This window comes from Gorilla gorilla, chromosome 6 (genome assembly GCF_029281585.2).
Source record: "Gorilla gorilla gorilla isolate KB3781 chromosome 6, NHGRI_mGorGor1-v2.1_pri, whole genome shotgun sequence".
Lineage (NCBI taxonomy): Eukaryota > Metazoa > Chordata > Mammalia > Primates > Hominidae > Gorilla > Gorilla gorilla.
This window is the reverse complement of record NC_073230.2, coordinates 116,540,859-116,564,457: the sequence shown is the minus strand read 5'-3', so window position 1 is coordinate 116,564,457 and position 23,599 is coordinate 116,540,859. Positions and strand designations below refer to the sequence as shown.

At 36.3% G+C, this 23,599-nt stretch overlaps 1 protein-coding gene and 1 non-coding gene across 17 annotated transcripts in view; both read right to left on the bottom strand.

The window, feature by feature from the left end:
* BCAP29 (B cell receptor associated protein 29) overlaps positions 1 to 23,599 on the bottom strand; it is a 51,489-nt gene that overhangs the window by 27,467 nt on the left and 423 nt on the right. For 7 of the 16 annotated variants that reach the window (XM_055392618.2, XM_019030881.3, XM_055392614.2 and 4 more), the window contains exons 1-6: positions 23,464 to 23,595; positions 22,900 to 23,006; positions 19,772 to 19,872; positions 9,582 to 9,732; positions 7,679 to 7,814; positions 3,126 to 3,234 (exon numbers count right to left, since the gene is read on the bottom strand). In XM_055392618.2, the coding sequence (XP_055248593.1) occupies positions 3,126 to 3,234; positions 7,679 to 7,814; positions 9,582 to 9,732; positions 19,772 to 19,872; positions 22,900 to 22,991 (589 nt within the window). In that variant the 5' untranslated portion in view covers positions 22,992 to 23,006; positions 23,464 to 23,595. Of the gene's footprint in view, positions 1 to 3,125; positions 3,235 to 7,678; positions 7,815 to 9,581; positions 9,733 to 19,771; positions 19,873 to 22,899; positions 23,009 to 23,119; positions 23,299 to 23,463; positions 23,596 to 23,599 lie in introns of those variants that run through there. The other 9 variants (XM_055392620.2, XM_055392610.2, XM_055392615.2 and 6 more) reach the window with 4 other exon arrangements.
* Positions 117 to 260, bottom strand: LOC115935524 (small nucleolar RNA U109). The gene has a single exon (XR_004071137.1). It is a non-coding gene; the product is annotated as a small nucleolar RNA U109 (small nucleolar RNA).

Sequence of the window (23,599 nt, the reverse complement as noted above, 5' to 3'; positions counted from 1 at the left end):
AAAAAAAAAAAAAAAAAAATTGCTGATGAAACAAAGAAGGAACAAAGGAAAGCAGGAACAAACAGAAGAAAGGCATGGTCAAGAAATTTCCCCCAATTACTGTTTTCTCTTTTCTTTTATGTAGAAGACATATATTGCTAATTCAACCTTTACTACAAGATTGGCAGCCCTAAGAATTCCTTTTAAAATATGGGATGTTTTTTATATCTATATGTATTCCTGCTCCTAAAAGAATGAAGAACAGACATTTCCACATGCAGCTCAATCACTTTTTAAACGATATTTACTTTTATCATTGCTTGGATGCATACAATGACTGAATGCTACATATTTCTAGTTATAAGAATAAAGGAGACCGGGCGCAGTAGCTCACACCTGTAATCCCAGCACTTTGGGAGGCTGACGCGGGCAGATCACAAGGTCAGGAGATGGAGACCATCCTGGCTAACATGGTGAAACCCCATCTCTACTAAAAATACAAAAAAATTAGCCAGGCGTTTTGGCGGCAGGCACCTGTAGTCCCAGCTACTTGGGAGGCTGAGGCTGGAGAATGGCGTGAACCCGGGAGGCAGAGCTTGCAGTGAGCCAGATCCCACCACTGCACTCCAGCCTGGGCGACAGAGTGAGACTACATCTCAAAAAAAAAAAAAAAAAAAAAAAAAATAAAGGAAGGTATTCATTTATGAAAATAAGTAGTTTTCCTGGAAGAGACCTTTAAAGTCAATCTCCTTGGACATCAGAAGGTTTTTCCACTAAATACAATGTCTGTGCTAGGGTGATATTACTGCACGGAAGCACCGGTAATAGTTTACAAACTTTGGTCAAAATAGGAGTTGGAGGTTAAAAACTGAAGGTGTTTGCCACTACTGATAGAGTGTTCTCAGTAGCTGCCTTCAGAATGCCACTTTTTAAATTTGGGGCTAACTAGCTTAAATAAACATTTGTATTTACGTTTTGTTTCCAATAATACACTTGGGAGAAAATGTTTCACTTAGATTTAAGTAACACAAAGGATAAGAAAATTCATAAGGAAAACACCCTATTTTCCTCTAAAAAAAAAAAAACATTGCTTTTTTTTAACTCAATTTTCAAATATAAGATCTCTTTCTAAATCTTTCTTAAGCCTTGTCACCTTAACACCCTCAATATTTAGAAATCAATGAATATTTTTGAGTGGTACTGTGCACAAAGCATTGTACCACTGAATTCATCCAAATCATGCACTATTAATAGATATATTTTCTTAGTTCTTACCTTACTGAATTTAACTGGTTTAGGTCAACAGAACATGACCAAGGAAACACCTTCTTTAGAAATGGAACTCTGATCTTCTCAAGGTCATTACAAATGTTATTTTTTAAAAAAACTTAGGGTAAATAAAACGTGTTCATAAAATATTATACGTCTTGCTGGAACCAAACAGGACACACTCAAACAGGTAAAATCTGCCTTTACCTGAACACTAATTCACTTTGAAAGTAGCTCTGCAGTCTATACTTCAAACACAGAAGCTGGTATCAGTTGTTATCAGATTGTAAACACAATGCTTACATTGTCAAAGAGTTCATTTTCTCTAAAATCTGATTTTGTCTTTTAAAGAAATGCTCATGTAATACTAAGTTAAGTTTTATGCCAGATTTAAAGAGTTAAAACTCAAAATATCTCAGAGCTGGAATTTTTGAAAGGTGAAAGGAGAAACTAAATTGCGCAGGGTTAAGAGAAGTGTAGCACACATACACTCTTGTCTATCTTTTATTTTTGTGCCACCCTGCTTACAACATAAGAAAAGAGATTCTTGGTGGATACAGAAAAAAGAAAGCAGGATTTTGAAAGAATATTTTTGTGTTTTGGAAATAGATGGTTTCATTCTTCAAAAGAATTAGTAGCAATATTTTATGCAGGGTTAAAAAAGAACACTAGTTTCTCTTCTGAAATGTCTGTTGTAAACGGTAGGTAACTATTAAATTCATTTTCATATAAACAATAACATTTCTTGATCATGTTCGAAATCTTTTGGAATTACAGAAAAGGCAACAGTACCAACTAGAAGATTCTTGAATTTTGGGCTATACTATGCCAACTACATAATATACCACTTTGTCTATAAGGGTAATTTATTTTTTAACTTATTGCTTCTGAACTGTCTTCTTTTTTTCACTTGAAATAATAAGGAGGAAAGTGACTAAAGAATTTTGTATCACATAAATATTCTCCAGTGGATTTCTGTTCTATTCACAGAATTAGCTTTTATTTTTATGTTTTTCATCTCAAATTCAAATACATCCTGATTGAAGTAAACCCTATCCAAACAACGTACCTTAACACCAACTGAAAGTGAGGTTTCTCAGTGTCTGGCCAACATAAAAAACTATCTGTTCTACACAGAAATGTTGCAAATCATCAAGCCACAAACTTACACTGAGTTTTCTTGGATGACACTGAATTTGGGTTATCTACTTTTCTGTGCTGTGCAGATGCAACAAAAATAATTTGTTCTTTGACTAAGAAAAAAACACTAGCAAAACTTTTTTTTTTTTAATGTAGAAGAAATTGCTGCCTTCAGGAAAATGGAGTTGGGATGCTCCACTTCAAGCCTACACTGCAATGTTATGTGGGAAGGAGGCACTCAAATTCTTAGCTGACATCCCAGATATTGTTGCCTACTCTGTGCCTACCCATCTCTTTCAAGGAACGCTTTCCTTATGTCTAACAGGTAGAATATATTAGTGCTTGAAATAAACAATATATTTTCTTGTAAGAAAACTGTTCCTCTACAATTGCTTCTCTGAGAGGAGGAATATACGATGATGGAAAAATGTGATTCTTTTTATAAAAACACATTTATAAACAACTTTTTAGGAACACAGCTCTTTTGCTAAGGCAAGAACATCTGTATTTACAACACAGATCTGAAACACCTACATGTTTTTCTGTATAACAGAGCATGTTTCTCTTGGCTGACACAATGTTTTATCTTCATATTTGAACAAGAATTTATAAATAGGTCATTCTCGGTATCTTAGAAGAACATTTAGGCATTAGTTTTGTTTTAGGAAAAACAGTGAAGTGTACAGCATAAAATATCATGCTAGTCTTTTTACTTTTTCACATGTACACAAAGTTACCATCGGAAGTCTTCCTTAATTCAGTTTTCAGTTTCTCCTGGTCTTCTACTAATTTTTTATTTTCTGCTTCCAAAACACATTCTTCATCTTTACCATGGCTTTTCAAAATCTATTGCAAAAGGAGATACAGGAAGAAATAAGCTTAGATTGCAACAGCCAGACATTCTTACAGAAAATAAGCTGAGTAACCTATCTAAAATTACCTGTTTATAATTTATTCTTTGTCCTTTTCAGAATTTTATAGTTTTCTACAATGTACTTTTGCTAACAGAAACTTAGTATTTGGGAAACACACAAAAAAGATTTCCTATTATGGCAAAATCTGTAAAACGAACATAAGAATTTCTAGTTGCTGTGATTAAAATAATGTTCTCAAAAGTATTTAGGTAAATAACGTCAGTCTTTCTTCCTCAATTAATGAGAAACGTAAATCTAAGGGAAAAAACAGTTCTGAGGATGATATTAATTAGAAAACCATTATGTTCTGATTGTAGAGCTATCTACTCAGACTATTTTTATACAGACAAATTTGTAAGAGAAGAATATGTCAGAGTGGAGATGGGTAAGTGGGAAATGACAGGACCATTTCTACAGCTGGAAAGTTCTAATTTTCATTGAATAGTTTCCAAATTACTGTTATTCCGTTAATCCTTTATAATGCTCTTTATATTTTAAAATTGATTCTGGCTTTAAAAATGTTAGTGTTTGTAGCTTATCTTTTCTAGGCAAGAAAAATTAAGATCCATATAGTAAAACAACTGATCAAAATAAAATTATCATGGAGTAAAAATTTAATAATCTGTATTGTGAACAGAAACTATAATTATCATCAGAACTAAGAAGCTGACTTAAAGAAATGATAAAACATTTAAATTACCTAGAAAGACAAAGTAAATGTTTGAAAAACATAATATGTATACTGTTGTGGGTCAATAGATTAAATAAAGAGGCAGGCAGCAACTTTTTTTTTTTTTTTTTTTAAGAAACAGGGTCTCACTCTGTCACCCAGGCTGGAGTACAGTGGTGCAACCCATAGTCTCTTCAGCCTTGACCTCCTGGGCTTAAGTGATCCTCCCATCTCAGCCTCTTGAGTAGCTGAGACTATAGGCGTGTGCCACCATGGCAGGCTAATTTTACAAAAAATTATATATATGTGTGCATGTATATATGTTTATTTATATATAAATATATATATAAAATTTATATATATAAATATATATTTACATATAATTTTTATATATTTATATATTTATAAATATATATTTATATACATATAAATTTTTAATGTATTTATATATTTATAAATATATATTTATATACTTATAAATATATATATTTATAAATGTATATATTTATATACCTATATATATTTATAAATGTATATATTTATATACTTATAAATATATTTATATACATATAAATTTTTAATATATTTATATACATATAAATTTTTAATATATTTATATATTTATAAATATATTTTATATATATACAAATTTTTTATATAAATAAATATATAAATATATATAAAAATTTATAGATATATAAATTTATAGATATATAAATTTATATATAAATTTATATATATATATATACACGTGTGCACATATGTATGTGTGTGTGTGTGTGTGTGTGTGTATACTGTATTGCCCAGGCTGGTCTTGAATTCCTGGCCTCAAGCAATCCTCTCACCTCAGCCTCCCAAAGTGCTAAGATGACAGGCATCAGCCACTGCACCTGGCCAGTGGCAACAACTTGATACTGACAGGTTCTATAGTCAGGTAAAAAAGGAACACAGGAGAATTTTAAACAGACTAACATAAGAGAGGAATTTCACTGCAGGGTGATTCATTTTCTAATGTAAGCCAATATATTCATCAAAACACAAAGTTCTACTGAGCAATGACTACATGCAAATATTTTTACAATGTAAGGTGCTGTAAGAGATAAAAATATAAGAGAAACATGGTCTCTACTTTTGAGTAACTTCAATCTAGTAGAAAGGACAAAACGACAAAACTGTAAAACTGCAAAAAGGACAAAACTGTAGCACAAGACCAAATACAGTACTACTGTGCTATATAGAGATTAGGCAGCTCAGAGAAGGAATTAAAGCTCTAATGCATATATTATATAATCCCAAGGACTGTTTTCTGGAGAAGGGAGGATTGAAATACATTCTGAAACTAAAGGAGCCTCATATCTTCTCAAATTAAAAGTTTTTCTTTTTTGTAAAGAGCAGCACAAGAAAAAAATTTCTCCAAATCTCTTTTAATGTGTTGCCTACTTCAAGTTGAAAACAACTCCAGCTATTACTTCACTGAATTCAGTTCATAAAATCTCCAGTGATTACCCAAATTAGAAGAGAATCATTGAGTTGCAGGAACGTTTTTGCTGACTGCTTGAATTTTCATGCCATTGACTTGGAAAAGGTGGATTTGTGTTAGTCTTGTAAATAAGCTTTCACTACTGCACCTGTAAACTTGCCTAAATTTATGATGTGTAACTTGACGCTGGAGAAAGACCAAGAACACTGAAATCTGAAATTTAATGATTACCAGCTACAACAACGCAAGCGTTCACTGTCTCATCCAAATTATCCCACCTTGGTTAAGTTACGTGGCTGGAAAAAAAAATCAGGGCAAAGTAAAGCTCTATCACACTGAAGTAGTAAAATTAAAAGTTAATTGGTCTTTCATAATTATTTCATTTCTTTAACTGAGTATCAGAACAGAAAGGGGTTATAGGTACCACGTGGAAATTGTTCTATAGGATAACATAGTTGTTGAGGGCACAAAATAATGTGGTTATGAATGTGGATTCTAGAGTCAGGCTGCTTAGGTTCAAATTTTAGTTCTGTCACATATTAGTTGAATGATCTTGTACAAGTCACTTAACCTTTCCATGCCTCCATTTCCTCATCTATAAAATGCAGATAATAACAATACCAAACTCAAGGGACTTTTGTGAAAATTAACAGTTAAAAACATTGTTGTGAAGCATATGAAGCAATACCTGGCACAATGTTAACTATTATTTACAGCTAAGGAACTTTGAGGTCCATTAACATAGGTGATTTGTGCTACGTCACATGTTGGAACTAGCACCTAAGTCTCTCGGATCTCAGGGTAATGCAGTTTCCACTGGATACTGTGTCTCTGATAGAGAATGAAGAGGTATGGCTGGGCGCGGTGACTATTGCCTATAATCCCAGCACTTCTGGAGGCCAAGGTGGGAAGATTGCTTGAGGCCAAAAGTTTGAGATCAGTCTGGGGAGGAAGGGAGGGAAGGAGAGGAAAGGAAAGAAAGGAAGGAAGGACAAAACAAAGGGGGTGTTTTCACAAGCTTATCTTCCCTTAGCTTATTTTTCAAAACCTACATGAAGTACCTTGAAACAGACGTCATCTTTTATATTCTCACTTATGGCCTTTGTTGGTCACTTTATTGGTCAATTAGTTATACTCTGGGCACTGACAGCTGCTTTTATGTGCTGCTCAAAGACTTTCTCCCCACTGTGTACTGGCTTTAGCCCAGCATATCTGTGCCTCCTCTGACTGGGTCACAGCTATGCAGGAAGCAGCAAATCAGAACAGTATGGAAACAAAGGAGAGGAAAACAAACAAACAGAAAGAATAAATCACTCAGGGTCAAGGAATTGGTAATCATGACATAAGTTTCCTTGCATGGGTAACTGGTTCTGAAAACAATTCCAAGAGAAAAGTTGCAAAAGTATTTTGAGGAAGGTGCTTTTTTTAAAAGGGCAAGACTAATTTAAGTGTATTAAGTATGGTATGTATGAGAAAAATAACACTTTCCATTTTCTTAGAGCTAAAGAATAAGAGGAAAACAACTGAAGAGGAAAAAAAGCAGTGTTCTGATGGTTACAAATCATTACTCCAAAATGATGTGTATAATTTTAAATTAAGATATGTACATGATCAGTTGTTCTATAAATACAAGGCTGCGTGCTTTTGAGTTTAGTTATCACTATCAATCAAAGCTTTAATGACTGTGTTTTTATTTTTGCCACTGTGAAATGAGATCAAAAGATAGAAAATAGAGGAATAACATTAAAGATTTCAAATATTATGTGCAATTATCAATCTAGCATCAATGACGTTTCTCTGCTTTCTATAAACCAATCATTTAAAAGAAAACTAAAATATAGGCTTAAAAATACTTTAACTGAAAAATAAATAGAAACAGTTATAAAGACTTGCTTTAGATTATAAAGTAAACTTAACGGTAATGAAGGAACTAAAATTCATATTCCCAGAATACTATTTTCTCCTTAAATCACAGAAAATAGGTCCAATGGTATAAATCCACTATGGAGAAAAAGCAAATCTAAATAATAGTAAAAATATTAGTGGGAACAAGCATTTCTAAAGAACAGTAAAACTATTCTTGAAATAATCATTACATAAAATATTGTTAATTATGGTAATTTTCTGCTTATAAAATATAAACATGCTCTTTTTGATGCTGAAAACAAATACATTACTCCTCGGGAACACCAACAACGTTTAATTTTTACAAAGAAAATTAAATACCCTTTTTAGTTTTTCATTTTCTTCCATAAATTTTTTGGCAGCCTTGTTAGTATTTTCTGCTTGAGTTTTAAGTACACCTTTGTTTGACAGTTCTTTTGCCAGTTGAGTAATAAGCGTAACCAGACGTCTCAACACTCTAAGAAAAAAAAACCAGAATAATGTATTACTGGCCAATCACCAGAAACTTATTTTAAAACAGTCATTGCCAAATTACTCCCCATTAGATATAGGTGTGGTGGTGGCAGATAATGTTTAGGCAGAACCCATTATTCTTTTTTTAATTCAAGTCTCTTAGTAAAAACAGGCCCGTGTCTCATTCCTTTGGAATCTTTGTTAGAAGACCAGCATTCAGAATACAGGTTCAGTGGTACTTATTTGTTTTCCTGTAGAAGGCTTTAGCTTGGAGGAATAGAAACAGGAAAATTTCAGACAGTGTGACAGGGCCAGTAGGAGAATTATTTTTTTTGGCCCAGTTCAAATTCTGCTATTTAAGGAACATTGTGTAAGGTCAAACAAGCCGAAGAACAGCTCATTCACATCTGTTTATGGGTAACTGCCATTGTTAGAAGAAATAGTGATGACTATCTTCAATTATTCATTCAGCAGACATTCCTTTACTTAGGAAATGCTAAGTGTTAAGACACTCTGCTAGGTACTGCAGACACAGCGGAAAACAGCAAAGTCCATGCCCTTGGGGGTTTAGCTCCTATTTGTGGAAGCAAAAGTTAAAACAGTATTTAATTACACCCATGAATGACACTAGAAAATGAAGTATATATACATTCTTTGAGCACCTGTAAGAGAAGACCTACCTACTTTGTGGGTAGTGATGGCCACAGAAGGCTTTGAGAAAGAGGCTAATGGATGAGTAAGTTAGCCAGGAAATGAGGAAAGAAAAGAGTGTTCTGGCAAAAGGAATAGCTTGTGTAAAGACCCTAAAACGGGAAAGAGTTAGGTACACCACAGAACTCAATCAATATCTGTTGCAAGATGGAATGAATGAATAAATGGTGAAGGTCTGTAAGGGTGGAATGTATTGTACATGTCAGAGACATGTATGAGACAATGCTCCAAAGAGAGGCAGGAGCCTAATCATTCAGGGCCTTATGGACTGGCCAAACCTACAAGCTGTTAACTACTGTTTGTTATTTGGGTATATCATCTGAATTCTTTTACAAAGATGTTATAAAAAAATCTACAGGCCGGGCGCGGTGGCTCACATCTGTAATCCCAGCACTTTGGGAGGCCGAGGCGGGAGGATCATGAGGTCAGGAGATCGAGACCATCCTGGCTAACACAGTGAAACCCTGTCTCTACTGAAAATACAAAAAAATTAGCAGGGCACAGTGGCAGGCGCCTGTACTCCCAGCTACTCAGGAGGCTGAGGCAGGAGAATGGCGTGAACCCAGGAGGTGGAGCTTGCAGTGAGCCGAGATTGCGCCACTGCACTCCAGTCTGGGCGACAAAGCGAGAATCCATCTTAAAAAACAAACAAACAAACAAACAAAACTACAGTAGGCTGGGTACAGTGACTTGTGACTGTAATCTCCGTACTTTGGGAGGCTGAGGTGGGAGGATCACTTGAGGCCAGGAGTTTGAGACCAGTCTGGGCAACATAGTGAGACCCCATCTCTACAAAAAAATTTAAAAATTAGCCCTACATGGTGGTGTGCCGCCTGTAGTCCTAGAAATGAGAGGTTGAAGAGGCAGGATCACTTGAACCCAGGAGTTTGAAGTTACAGTGAGCTATGAAGGCACCACTGCACTGCAGCCTGGGCAACAGAGCGAAAGGTTGTCTCTCTTAAAAAAAAAAAAAAAAAACTACAGTAAAGGTGGACAAAATGAGAAAGGGAAGCATAAGTCATGTTTTTAAATTGTGCTTCTATTATTATTTTTTACTTACAGCCAAAAAAATAGTGAAAATCCAGAAATGTAAAGATTTCTTTGAGACCTAAAAAGTTTCATCTGTGTGTGTTCATAGGCATCAGGTCTGCTGGTGGAGCTCTTCTCAATGGTATGAACTGAGGAATATTTCCTTACTTCTCTCACAGCATCTATTACAGAACAAAAGAAAACAGTACTTTTGGCTTTTACGAATATAAACTTGTTAAAAATGGAAAGCAGTTTTAGAAAAACTGACCAAACTTTTAAATAATGGACTTTAGGCAGAGGCGACCTTTATGTCATTCCGTCTACAGTACCTGGGAACTTTTCATGCTCAAAGTAGGTGCTCTATAAATGGACACTAGTAGCAAATTTTGAATTGCTATAGCATTTTTTAAATTATTCATCTAGTACTTACCATCATTTTACTGTTTCTCATCTCTAACTACACTGCAAACTATTATCCTTTACATTTTGTCTCTAAGATGACTAAAATTCAGCCTATTGACAATGACAGATGTCATATCCCATTACAATCAATTCCAAGAGACTATCCCATTTCTCTTACTACACTAGCATTTTATTACATATTATTACTTTAAATGATTGAGATTTTCAAAATATTTGGTTATACTGAAATTTCCACTGGCATAAGTTTGTTAACATGGGATTTGATCTGTGGTGGCATACACTCCTCCGACTAGTGCATAGCAGCTGCTACTGGAAAAGTTCAGATAGCTGCTCCTTTGATGCTTTCAGTTCTGGGAAGTCTCAGATGCAGGGGAACCACTTCTTTCCAGTGGAAAATAGATATCAGCTTATAAGGGTCTACATAGAGTGCATTCTTAGTTCCTGGATTCTTGTATGTACTAGGGAAGGCATCTGCCTTATAAGGTCTCAAAAGCCAGTGGAAGTATATGAACAAGTTTGAATGCTCCCCTTTCATGCAACCAACAGAAGTCTTGGGTAAGAGTTATTGCCACACAAGGAGACTCCAGTTAGAAAACTGGGGCCTTTTTGACTACTATTTTATTTTTAGCAGCTTTATTGAGATATAATTCACATACCATAAAAATTTACCTCTTTAAAATGTATAATTCAGTAGTTTTTAGTATATTCACAAAGTTGTATAACCATTACCACTATCTAATTTCAGAACATTTTGGTCACCCCACAAAGAAAATCTATATACATCCCTCAGCTCCTGGTGACCAGCAATCTGCTTTCTGTCTCTACAGAACTACCTGTTCTAGACATTTCATATAAACTGAATCATATACTATCTGCTCTTTTGTGTCTGGCTTCCTTCACTTAGCATAATGCTTTCAAAGTTCGTCTGCACTGTAGTATGTGTCAGTACTTCATTACTTTTATGGCTGAATAATATTCCATTGTATGAATGTGGTAACATTTGGTTTATCTATTCATTGGTTGATGGCATTGAGCTGTTTCCACCTTCTGGCTATTATGAATAATGCTGCTACGAACATTCATGTGCAAGTTTTATATCGACATGTGCTTTCATTTCTCTTGGTACATACCTAAGAGATGAACTGCTGGGCCATATGGTAACTCTATGTTTAATTTTTGAGGAACTGCCAAACTGTATTCCAAAGCAGCTGTACTACTTTACATTCCCACAAGCAGTGTATGTTGGTTCCAATTTCTCCATATCCTCAGCAACACTTGTTATTATATTTTTGATTATAGTCATCCTAGTGGGTGTAAAGTGGCATTTCTTTGTGGTTTTGATTTGCATTTCTCTGATAGCTAATGCTGTTGAACATCTTTTCATGTGCTTGTTGATCATTTGTATATCATCTTTGGAAAAATATCTATTCAGATCCTTTACCCATTTTTAAATTGGGTTATTTGCTTTATTTGTCTCCCAAATGTCTTTCATAGAATTTTTTTCAAACTGAGCATTTTATAATGGATACTCATTACATATAGTTATGTTTCTGTAATCTCTTGACATATAATACTTTTTTAAAAAGGTGCCAGGCCAATTGTTTTCTAGAAAGTTGTCACATTCTGGCTGGGTGTGGTGGCTAACACCTGTAATCCCAGCACTTTGGGAGGCAGAGGCAGAAGGATAGCATGAGGCCAGGAGATGGAGACCAGCATGGGCAAAATGGCAAGACCCTGTCTCTTTTTTTAAATATTAAAAAATAAATAAGCGCAAAGAAAGTTCTCACATTCTGAATTTGTCTGAGTGTAGTCCAATTTCTTTCTCTAACTCCTGTATTTTTAGAAAACCAGAAGTCAGACTTGATTGGTTCTGCCAGGCCTCAGAAAGTAAAAATAAAATAAATACTTGATTGGATAAGGTTTAATACTTTTGGCAAGAATCCCTCATAGTTTATGCTGTGTAATGTTAGTTTGTCTCATACTTTTTGATGCTAAATTTGATTACTTAGTTAAGATGGTGTATTAGTAAGGGATCTCCAGGGAAAAAGAACCAATAGGGTGTGTGTGTGTGTGCGCGTGCGTGCGTGTGTGTGTGTGTGTGTGTGCGTGTGTGTGTGTATGGCGAAGAGTGGTACAGGGGGCAGACAGAGAGAGAAAGAGAGAAAGAGAAAGAGAGAGAGAGAGAGAGAGAGAGCTCGAGATTTATTTTAAGGAACTGGCTCATATGCTCTTAGAGGCTTGTTAAGTTTAAAATCTGGAGGGTAGACTGGCAGTCTGGAGATCCAGGGAAGAAATACATCTTGAGTCCAAAGGCAACCTGCGGGCAAAATTCCTTTTTGCTCAGAGGAGGTCAATCTTTGTTCTATTAAGGCTTTCAGCTGATTAGATAAAGCCCACTAACCTGTTTTTATTTTCCCCTTTACTGTTGAAATCTGGTAGTGTGAGTCTCCCAATTTTGTTATTTGTAAAGATTTTTTGACTGTTTTATGAGTTCTTTGCATGTCTGCATAAATTTTGGAAGCAACTGATCAACTGCTACAAAAATGCCTGTTGGGTTTCTGACTGGGACTGTGTTATGTCCGTAGAATTTTGGAAGAACAAACATTTTAATAATATTGAGTATTCCAACTGATGAAAAATCCCCATTTATTTTGATCTTCTTTAATTTCTTTCAGCAATGTTTTTGTAGTTTTCTGTATAGAGCTGTTGTGCCTCTTTTATAAAGTTTATTTCTAAGGTTTTTAGGCTTCTTGGTGTACTTAGAAAAGGAATTTTTAAAAATGTCATTTGCCTATTGTTTACTGCTTATAGTATAGAAATACAATTACTGATATACTGAATTTTTGTATACTGACCCACCTGTATTTTGTGACCCCACTATATTAATTTCTTTGACATAATAACTTTCTTGTAGATACTTTAGGATTATTTCTTTCTTTCTTTTTTTTTTTTTCTGAGACAGGGTCTTGCTTTGTCACCCAGGCTGGAGTGCAGTGATGTGATCACATCTCACTGCAGCCTTGACCTCTTGGGCTCAAGCAACTCTCCCACCTCAGCCTTTTGAGTAGCTGGGACTACAAGCGTGAGCCACCATGCCTGGCTAATTTTTGTACTTTCTGGTAGAGACGGGGTTTAGCCATGTTGCCCAGGATGGTCTGCAACTCCTGAGCTTGAGCAATCTGCCCAACTCAGCCTCCCAAAGTGGTGGGATTACAGGAGTGAGCCACTGTGCCAGGCCAGGATTTTCTATATAAATAATCGTGTCATCTGCAAATAAGGATATTTTACTTCTTTCTTTGCAATCTTTAAGCCTTTCATTTCTTTCATGACTTATTATTACCCTGGCTAGGACATCTATTACTCAAATGAATAAACAGAGTGTAAATATCCTTGCCTTGTTTGCAATCTTATGGGGGAAGACTTTGATATTTAAGTATGATGCTAGCTTGAGGTTTTTTGTAGATCTTCATCAGAATGAGAAATCTTCCTTCCAAATCTTTAAAAAAAAACTGAGTGAATATTATTTTTTTCACTGTCAATATTCAATATAATGGGTAGATATTATTAAGGTGGAAACTAAAATCACCGATTTTAAATCTTTTTAAAAAATAAACATTTAAACCTATAATTTTTCCTTTAAGCAGTGCTTTAATGGTATCTTAAAACTTTAATATATTGTATTTTCATTATTGTTCAGTTAAAATATTTTCTAATTTCCTTTGTGAGTTCTTTGACCCAAGGATTACTAACAAGTCTTGTTTAATTTTCAAACATGTATAGGTTTTTCAGATTTCTGTTACTGATTTCTATTTTCATACTCTGTAGGGGCTGGGCACAGTAGCTCTCATCTGTAATCCCAGCATTTTGGGAACAGGAAGGATCACTTGAGGCCAGGAGTTTGAGACCAGCCTGGGCAACAAAGCGAAAGTCTGTCTCTATAAAACAACAAAAACAAAACCCCCATACTCTATATGATTCCAATCCTTGGTAGGACTTCAATCCTTTGTATTTACTGAGACTTGTTTTATGGCCCAGAATATAGTGTTTCTTGGTGAAGAGAGTTTAGTATATTCATGTGCCCTTGCAAAGATTATGTACAACAGGGGTCCCCAACCCCCGGAGCCATGCACCTGTACTGCTCCACAGCCTGTCAGGAATTGGGCTGCACAGCAGGAGGTGACTGGCAGGCCAGTGAGCAAAGCTTCATCTGTATTTACAGCCACTCCTTATCGCTCACATTACTGCTCAAGCTATCAGATCAGTGGTGGCATTAGATTCTCATAGGAGTGGAAGCCCTTTTGTGAACTGCGCGTGCAAGGGATCTAGGTTGCATGCTTCTTATGAGAATCTAATGCCTGATGATCTGCCACCATCTCCCATCATCCCCAGATGAGAATGTCCAGTTGTAGGAAACAAGCTCAGGGCTCCCAGTGATTCTACATTATGGTGAGTTGCATAATTATTTCATTATATATTACAACGTAATAATAATAGAAATGAAGTGCATATAAATTTAATGTGCTTGAATCATCCCGAAACCATCCCCTGCTCCTGCATATGGAAAAACTGTCTTCCATGAAGCTGGTCCCTGGTGCCAAAAAGGGTGGGGACTGCTGATGTACAGTTTACAGCTGTTTGGAGAGGCTTGATTTTTTATACTTTTTTAGGGTAAGTCTGTTTTGCTTTAGGCCTTAGTTATAGTAAATTTCTAATTCCTGGGATATAGTCTCTATTCCTAAGGAGTAGCCCTTCTGTGATTTTAGTGGAAAGGTTCAAGGTCTTTACCAAGCCCCTCTAACGTGATGAGGCTCATACTCCAAACTCTGTCTCTCCTTGGTGGCCAGCAGCCAAAATTTCTTCTCAGCCTTGCTGCTTTTTGCTGGCTGTTCCTTTTCATTGATCTCCTTGGAATCTTTCCTACACATCCATGGTTGAAGAGTCAACCAAGAATTTAAGGGGAGTTTACATGTGGATTTTGGGGTTCCCTTTTTGGGTTCTCTCATTTCTTAGACATCCTTCTTATTTTTGAATCTGACCTCTGACCCCTTAAGTCAGTTAAGACTGTCTTTTTGCTTTGAGTTCTATATAGTTGTCTATGCCACATGACTGGAAAGCGGTTGGAAGAAAGGCTATATAAATGTGATCACACCCAGTATGATTCCCTTCTTTTAAGGGTTGACGTCCCTCTAGTTTCTGCCTGCTTTTGGTTGCTCTGCAAGGCCTTCAAATACCTTTTTTTGTATTTTATCGAGGGTTCATAATTTTTAACACAGGAGAAATAGTCTAATACAACCCGTTTTGCTATGACCAAAGCCAGACTCCTATGTCTTTAACAAAATCGTTTTAATTTATTGAGGCAAAATTCATATAACATAAAAGTAAACACTTTAAAGTGAACAATTCGGTCGTGCTTAGTATATTCACAATGCTGTGCAACTACCACCTCTATCTAGTTCCACATTTCCATACTCCAAAATAAAACCCAAATAAATCACTCTAAAACTTAAAAAATCCTTAATTTTTGACTTTATATTTGTATGCCATATCTATTCCTGAAAGTCTTAGTTTCTAATACCATGAACATACTAATTTGCTTGATGCTGCACTATACATAAAACAGCTTTTAAATTACCAACAATAAAACTATTATAAAGTTTCAGATTTCATTGTAATCCTCTTGGTTCTTAAAATGTACCCTACCAGCGAGGTAAAAAGTTAAGAGTACTATGTTCAAGAGTAATTATTTTTCTCTGTGTTATATATCGCAATCTGATGTACTATTCAGTTCATTTGTTCTGACTTATTTTCAATTCTACAGCTTGCTTTTTTCTAGCTCTGTACAATTTGAAGTTTAAATTCTAGAATAGTTTAAGAAGCAGTAGTAATATCTGTTTTCTGAAAGCAGTAGGGTTTCTTATAAAACTATCTGGTTTTTTGCTTTTTTTTTTTTCAAATAGGGGTCCTTTTTGATAACTTTCTATAATTTTTCTACATAAATTAGTCTGCTTAAATTTTCTATATCTACTGGTATTCATTTGGTAAATCATATTTTTCTACAAAATTATACATTTTATCTAGGTTTTCCAATTTATTTGCATAGTTATATAAAGTAGTCTCTTAAATGATCTTTAGAAAATTTCCTGTATCTTAATGGGTATTTCCCCTTTGTCATTTCTCAGATTGCCTCAATAATATAGTAAGAGCATGCCAACCACTACCAAAAAACCAACAAAGATAATATATATTTACGACTTATTTTGAATAGGCAAATAGTGAGTACTATGAAGGATCATTATGCTTCGTGATTCATCTTCCTTGGTAATTAAATGGGAATAATACTCCTGAATCCACTATGCAGAAAAGCTGAAGATTAACCAATAATATTAAAAAGGTTTATTAATGTCAATCATCATGTAAACATACCTGTAGAATACATCACCTGTATACTAAAAAGGTAACTATGTCTGAAAAATGGAATGGAGTCAACAATAAGGGAAGGATGTGACATATAGTCAATTTTCTATAAACCATCTGAAGATGATCCAATTTTAGATCAGTTATGGAAACTTTCAAATTCCTGGGATGCATTTCTGCTAACACTAAACATACTCTTGAAATTCCCACTTCCATTCTGTCTCTTACCTGCACCTAAAATACACACACATGCACACACACTTGTATGCACACACTCAGTTAGTGTTGGCTCTAAGAATACAAATACTTCTTAACAGCTACCTTATTTTGGCTGGGTGCAGTGGCTCATGCCTGTAATCCCAGCACTTTGGGAAGCCGAAGTGGGCGGATCGCTTTGAGCTCAGGAGTTTGGGACCAGCCTGGGCAACATGACAAAACCCTGTCTCTATTAAAAAAAACAAAAATTAGCCAGGGGTTGGTGGCTCTCGCCTGTAGTCCCAGCTACTTGGGAGGTTGCAGCTGGAGAATTACTTGAGCCTGGAAAGTGGAGGTTGCAGTGAGCCGAGATCGCACCACTGCATTTTGGCCTTGGTGACAGAGTGAGACCCCGTCACAAAAAAAAAAAAAAGAAAGAATAAATACATATAAAAAGAAAATGTATAAAAAAGTTACCTTATTTAGAGAGATAACCAAGAAAAAGGAAATAAATTTCCAAGTAAAATATAAATTAAGCATGAGTAATCCACTGGTTTTGCATTATTTACATCATTGTTGTGGACTCGAACATCAGACTCTGCACTTTACATATGTTACTGCGTTTAAATCTTAAAACACGAAAGTAGGTGTCATTACTCCATTTTGGATGGAGACCTAGAGGATAAGCACCTATCTGGTTGCCTTAACTATCCATGATATCCTTGTTCTCTGGGAATTAATTGCCCTGTTTACCCAAAGATGCAGGCTTCAGCCAGCAGTCATGATTCTCCCTTGTGACCTTCCTGGTTATAGGAGATGAGGAGTAGATACCTGGTGCTAGCTGGTCCAATTTTTTTTCCTTTGATGTGGAATTGGGATTCAGAGATGATGAATTAACCCTTGCATATGTCTGGAATGGGTACCACACCTGGCAGCTGTGTGGTACCCATTTACTGCCTTGGAGATAGACAGAATATCAGAGTCCATAATAAAAAAGAATGAAGTATATATAGGAAAAATGTATGGCCAAGAAAAGGACATTTCAGTTCCAAGTACTAATCCCTCCCTGGAATTTGGCTTCCTTCCTTTCTTGGGCTACTCTGCAACACCCCCGTATTTTATTACAAATTTTTCCTTTTTTGGTCAAGCGAGTTCAAGTTGGTTTCTTTTTTTTTTTTGAGACGGAGTTTCACTCTTGTCACCCAGGCTGCAGTGCAATGGCGCGATCTCGGCTCACTGCAACCTCTGCCTCTCGGGTTCAAACAATTCTCCTGCCTCAGTTTCCTGAGTAGCTGGGATTACAGGCACGCGCCCCCATGCCCGGCTAATTTTTGTATTTTTGGTAGAGACAGGGTTTCACCATGTTGGCCAAGCTGGTCTGGAATTCCTGACCTTAGGTTGATCCACCTGCCTTGGTCTTTCGAAGCGCTGAGATTACAGAGGTGAGCCACCACGCCCGGCCAAGTTTGTTTCTAATGTAACCAAAAGAACTTATACTACAACTCCCCTCCCTTACATGATAAGTGACAGTTTTCAGTAGAAATTTTTGTGATAATTTTAGAGTTAGAAGATCATAAAATCAGGAGCTGCAGAGATTCTTTCCATCTCTCCCTTTATTTCACAAGATGAATAAATCAAACCCAGGAAATAAAAGCCATTTCAAAGGTCCTTTAGTTAGCTGGTGGCAGAACTGGAACCAGTTTTCCTTATTGTTCTTTACTGACTTCTCATAACTAGTTATATGGCTAGAGATTCAATCCATAACATTAATAATGTACCATGAGACAAATATTTACATCTTGAAAAGAGGCACAAATCATTCACACCTTTCTGTTTTTGACAATACCATTCCTTCTCATACCAGATGTTCTTAGTTTTATAAAGAGGATTCTATTTGAGAGATTGGTGATTTGGAACATGGAAGACATTTTCTCACAAAACAGTGTCAAAGATGGCAGTTAGGGTCCCAAGTTCGCCTCTCTAAATCCTATTTAACCAACAACACAACAACTCTGAGGGAATTCTGAGGGAAAACATACTCTGTGCAAGAAGGGGCATTTCAAGAAGTAGCTAGGTAATCTTAGACAAGTCACTCAATTTCTCTGAGCTCAGTAACAACTGGAAAAACATGGTGATTATTAAGACTCATGGAACTTCTAGTTTGACAAGAACCTAAAGGTCTACTTTTAATTTTGAAAATACTGTTACCATGAAAATTTAAAACATGCTGAAAAACGAGCACAGACATTATGTAAACAAATGGGCATGGTCATTTCCCAATAAAACTTTATTTACAAAAATAGGTATTTGGCCCACAGGCTATATAGGTTGCTGACCCTGCTATGTAACAATGCTGTTATCACAACTAAAGTTAACAAAAATTCCCTAATATTATACAATCACTCCATATTCAAATTTTTGCGGTAGTCCCCAAATCTATGTTGCAGTTTTGTTTGTTTGTTTGTTTTTTTAAGGAAGGATCTTGCTCTGTTGCTCAGGCTGGAGTGCAATAGTTCACTGCAAACTTGAACTTCTGGGCTCAGGCAATCCTCCAGTCTCTCAGCCTCCCGAGTAGCTGGGACTATGGGTGCACATCACCACACCTGGCTAATTTTTACATTTTTGTAAAGATAAGGTTTTGCTATGTTGCCCAGGCTAGTCTCAAACTCCTGGACTCAGGCAATCCTCCCGCCTTGGCCTCCCAAAGTGCTAGGATTACAGGCATGAGCCACCACACTCGGCCATGTTTATTTTTTAATCCAGTCCAAATGCACACCCTGCATCTAAGACTCCTTTGGAGAGCCTAATGATTCTATTCTTTTATTTGCCTTTCTAACAGCTAAGCTCCTGGGTGCCTAGGACATCACAGTAACAAAGGAGAGACAACACCATGAAAAATAAAGTCTGGTAACTCTGAACGGCAAGGTATGCATTAATATACAGCATTTAAATCTTGAAATAACCCAGAAGGGGTTAAGAATCATTGTGCCCTGTTGAAACTTAAGCTTGAACATACAGAATGGTAGTATCTATCAACTGTGTATCAATATATCAGTATCCACTCTATGTACTATCAATATACTATATAAAGTCAACTGTACACCAATTGTAACATCAACTCTATTAATTAAAAAGAAATTCATTTAAAAAAAGAGTTATATTTATTCAAAGAAGGGATCTAGTACTTACCTAGAAATAGAACAATCAATAGGATGATAATGGTAAGGAAAGCCTTGTTCCAAAAAGTTGCAATTTTACCCCAGACATTAAATGAAAAAATCTTCTGCCATCTGTAAAGCAATACAATTATATTAGGTATAAAAAAACTAAAATAAAGTTTTGAAATACTTTCTAAATACTGAAGTAACATTTTAGTAATTGTGTAGCAAGTGAAAATTACAGAAATTTAATTTTAAAATTTATTAATTCTGACATGACAGAATATCTCATGAATTAAAAAACAACTCTTTCAAATTTAATAATAACCTGATATTTGATTATCCTCTGTCTGGTGGCTTAAATATTCTAAAAGTAAACCATACATGAGCAAAACCTTAAAAAGGAATTCTTGCAGTAGTAAAATATTATATTGTTGATAGAAGCTACTACTCTGTATCTTTTTCATGGTCAGAGAAATGACTTAGAAATAAAGATATATTGTTCTAACAATTGGCAACATTTCAGGAGTGGGGTCTAACTCTGCATACTGATTTTTATATAGTACACTTTTAACGTATACTCCAAGTAAAAGTTTCTCTACTTTAACCATGAGGGAATTATAAAAACTACCCAGGTATTATATACATAAATTGAAAAAATCTTAAATATGTAGCTTGATAATTTTCACACACACACTATATATATATATAAAACCATGTAATTACTACAGATAAAGATGTGAACATAGAGGAAATGAGATGGGGAAATAGTCTAGGTGGATTGAACAGTATAAACAAAGACAGTGGTAAGAAAGCATGAGTTATAAATGGCAAAGTGGCAAAATAATCCATCACGCAATAGGAAAGGTAACAAACTTTGCACAAGGGCAATTTAAATGAGTAACACTTTAGTCGAAAGGAGGCAGAAAAATGTAGTAAGCACTTAAATAGCTTCAAGCACTTACAACTTGAAAAAAAACAGTTTCACTTTAAGATTAGGACACATTTAAGATTTAAGATTAGGACAGCTTTAAGTAACTACTTGAAATTGGTGGGGTGAGGGAGATTCATACAGATGAATCGGTTCATTTTGTCTCTGCTTCCAAGTCCAAGCATTTTATATAGCCAATATTTAAATTATGCAATATAAAATTTTATATTTTTAAGAGAACATAAGTGGTAATACCTTGATCTAGGTCCAAATGTAAATTTACTTATTTCTTCAAGGTTTGGTGCGGTGTAAAAGGGAACATAAGAGATCTCTCGTAGGGACCAACTAGCAGTTGAGCACCTTATCATAACTAATACCTATTGTGTTCTCACTATATTATGGTTCTAAGTACTTTTACATGTTTTATCTCATTTAATTACAACAACTACCATAAGGGGTAGACACTAGTACTATCTCCATTTTACAGATGGGGAAACAGATCAGAGAGGATCAAGAGCACGCCCAAGGTTAGTAACATGCAGTTATAGGTAACCTGATTTCTGAGGATGTGCCTTTAACCACTGGGTTATGTAAGAAAATAATAGAGACTAAATGATGAAATATTTTCTTTAAAGATTATGGTGATACAAATATAAAAGATAAAAAGATGTGGATACACACATAGGACTTATTGTAAATGATCTGCGTGCATACATACCGTATTTTCTTTATATTTGTACATGAGAATACATTTATATATCATATGCAAATATACACACATCTATCTAATAGCTACTTGATCAGGATGGGTAAAATTTTTATTTGGCAGGAAGAAAAATATTGATCCATAAGTTACAGATCACTCTGATGGAGTAAAGATCAACTGACAATTTTTCCTTCTTTGCAAACCCTTAAGCCTTATCTATAAATTAGATGTTTATATACAAAATCTTTCTTTCTCTTGAGTATATAGGATTCTATCATTGCAAATATTACCAAAAAGCAAAACAGGGTGTTACTGAGTTTGAAACAAAACCTACAGGATGAGAGGCAGCATGATGGAGTAGAAAGAACACTGGACTAAGAGACAGATTTTTTTCTAGAATCTGTCACTTACCAGCTAGGTAACCGTAGGCCACTTGCCCTCCTGGGTCTCAGTACGTGATATATAGAACATGGGTGGAATGGATCAAATAAGATCAAAGACCCTACAGTATGATTCAATTTTTTTTCTTTAGTAAGAAACAACTTACTGAGCTTAGCTTAGCTGATAGAGAAGGACAGAAGAGAGCAGAAATCCAGGCAGGTAAGGAGCAAGTTAGGAGTTGTGAAAGACTATCTGGACCCTGAGCTAACGTGAAACTTTAAGAAGTTTCTTCCAGTCCTGGGATTTTAATACACTTTAGTGGGTTACCTCTAGGATCTCACCTATGAAATACTTTCTTTTATGCCAGGAGTATGAACAAATGTCTTGCAACATTTTTATTACATGTGTATTTCCCCATTCATACTATCAAATTTCTGGATCTAAAACTAAACGACTAAAAAGTAGATTACTGCAAGGGTAAAATGAGCCACTGCTTGGCTTGAAACACTGTACTTGGTTCTTCAAGACCTTAGAAGTTCCATCACTAAAGAACTAATGCTAATACATGGTTGTGATACTTTTCACATTCAGCACTTTTAATATACATTCATTAATTTTATGTGAAATCAAAAGTAGTAAAATTGTCATTAAACATTAATGAAACTATTTAACGGTTATGAAGGCGAAAACTAAGAATAATTTGTTGGCTTTGGTTTCTAAATTGCTGTTCCAGTGCCTCAGTGAAACACTTTTACACCCATGCTGTACTGTAAACATGATTTATCCACTTACATTTATTTAGTTCATGGCTCCAATTCAGGGCAATAAAACAAAGGTAAAACCTGAGACAAGGCAGGGCAGGTGTTAAAAGTATAATCGTTTCTTTATTATATCTGTAATCAACAGAATCAAAAGTATAGGCGCCTTTTCTTTTAGAAGGGAAGAAAAAGTTATTTCACTTGTACATGTAACAGAGTTTTATATAAAATGTTATTTTAATATTGTCATTATATACTACCTAATTCGTTAGGTGAGTTTATTTTCAAAGACTTTCGAAACTTTTTAATGTTCAGAAAACTTTTTCCATTTTACATTAGGAGCGATCCAATATTTATCAGTTAACGATTTGAAGGTTTCCTACCTCTGAGGAGGAATAAAAGGTAGGCAGAAGATTAAAATGAGTCCTATTTCGGCATAAAGAAAGGTTGCCACTGCAGCCCATTGGAGTGTCATTTTTTTTCTTCACACCTAAATGGAGAAACACTTATTTTATCTTGCTTCCTTTCAAACAAAACCTGGTTCAAGGCCCCGAGGCGCAGCGTTTTTGTCCAGGGGATGGACACTGTCCCACCTTCCCCCACCTGGGAAGGCAGGCACGGACCCCGGTCAGGAAGGGGAAAAGGGTGGCCCGGGAAGCGGGTGTCGCCACCTCCCTGGGAGTCGTGGGAACTGGCGAGGCGGCCCGCTGGCCACTGCCTTTTCCGCCAGCTTCGCGGCGACAGAAGCCCAACGCCTCCCTCCACCAACGCCCGGCTTCCCGGCCCTCCCGCTCCCAGAAGGCGCCGCGGGCCCTCGACCACCGCGCCGCGGACCGGGCCGGGCCGGGTCGGGCCAGGCCAGCTCCGCGGGGTTCTCCAAACCAGGCAGCAGCGCTCTCCCTCCGCGGCCTACGCCCCACGGGTCCCCGGGTCGCAGCCGCCCTTACCCGCCGGCAGCCCGCCTGGCTCCCCGCGCTGCTCCGCGGCCGCCGACGCGCGGGACGTCAGACGCCGCGGCCTGGCGGGGGAGGGGAGCCACGGCCCCACCCCGCCTCCCGCCCCGCAGGCTCCCGCCCGCGGGTC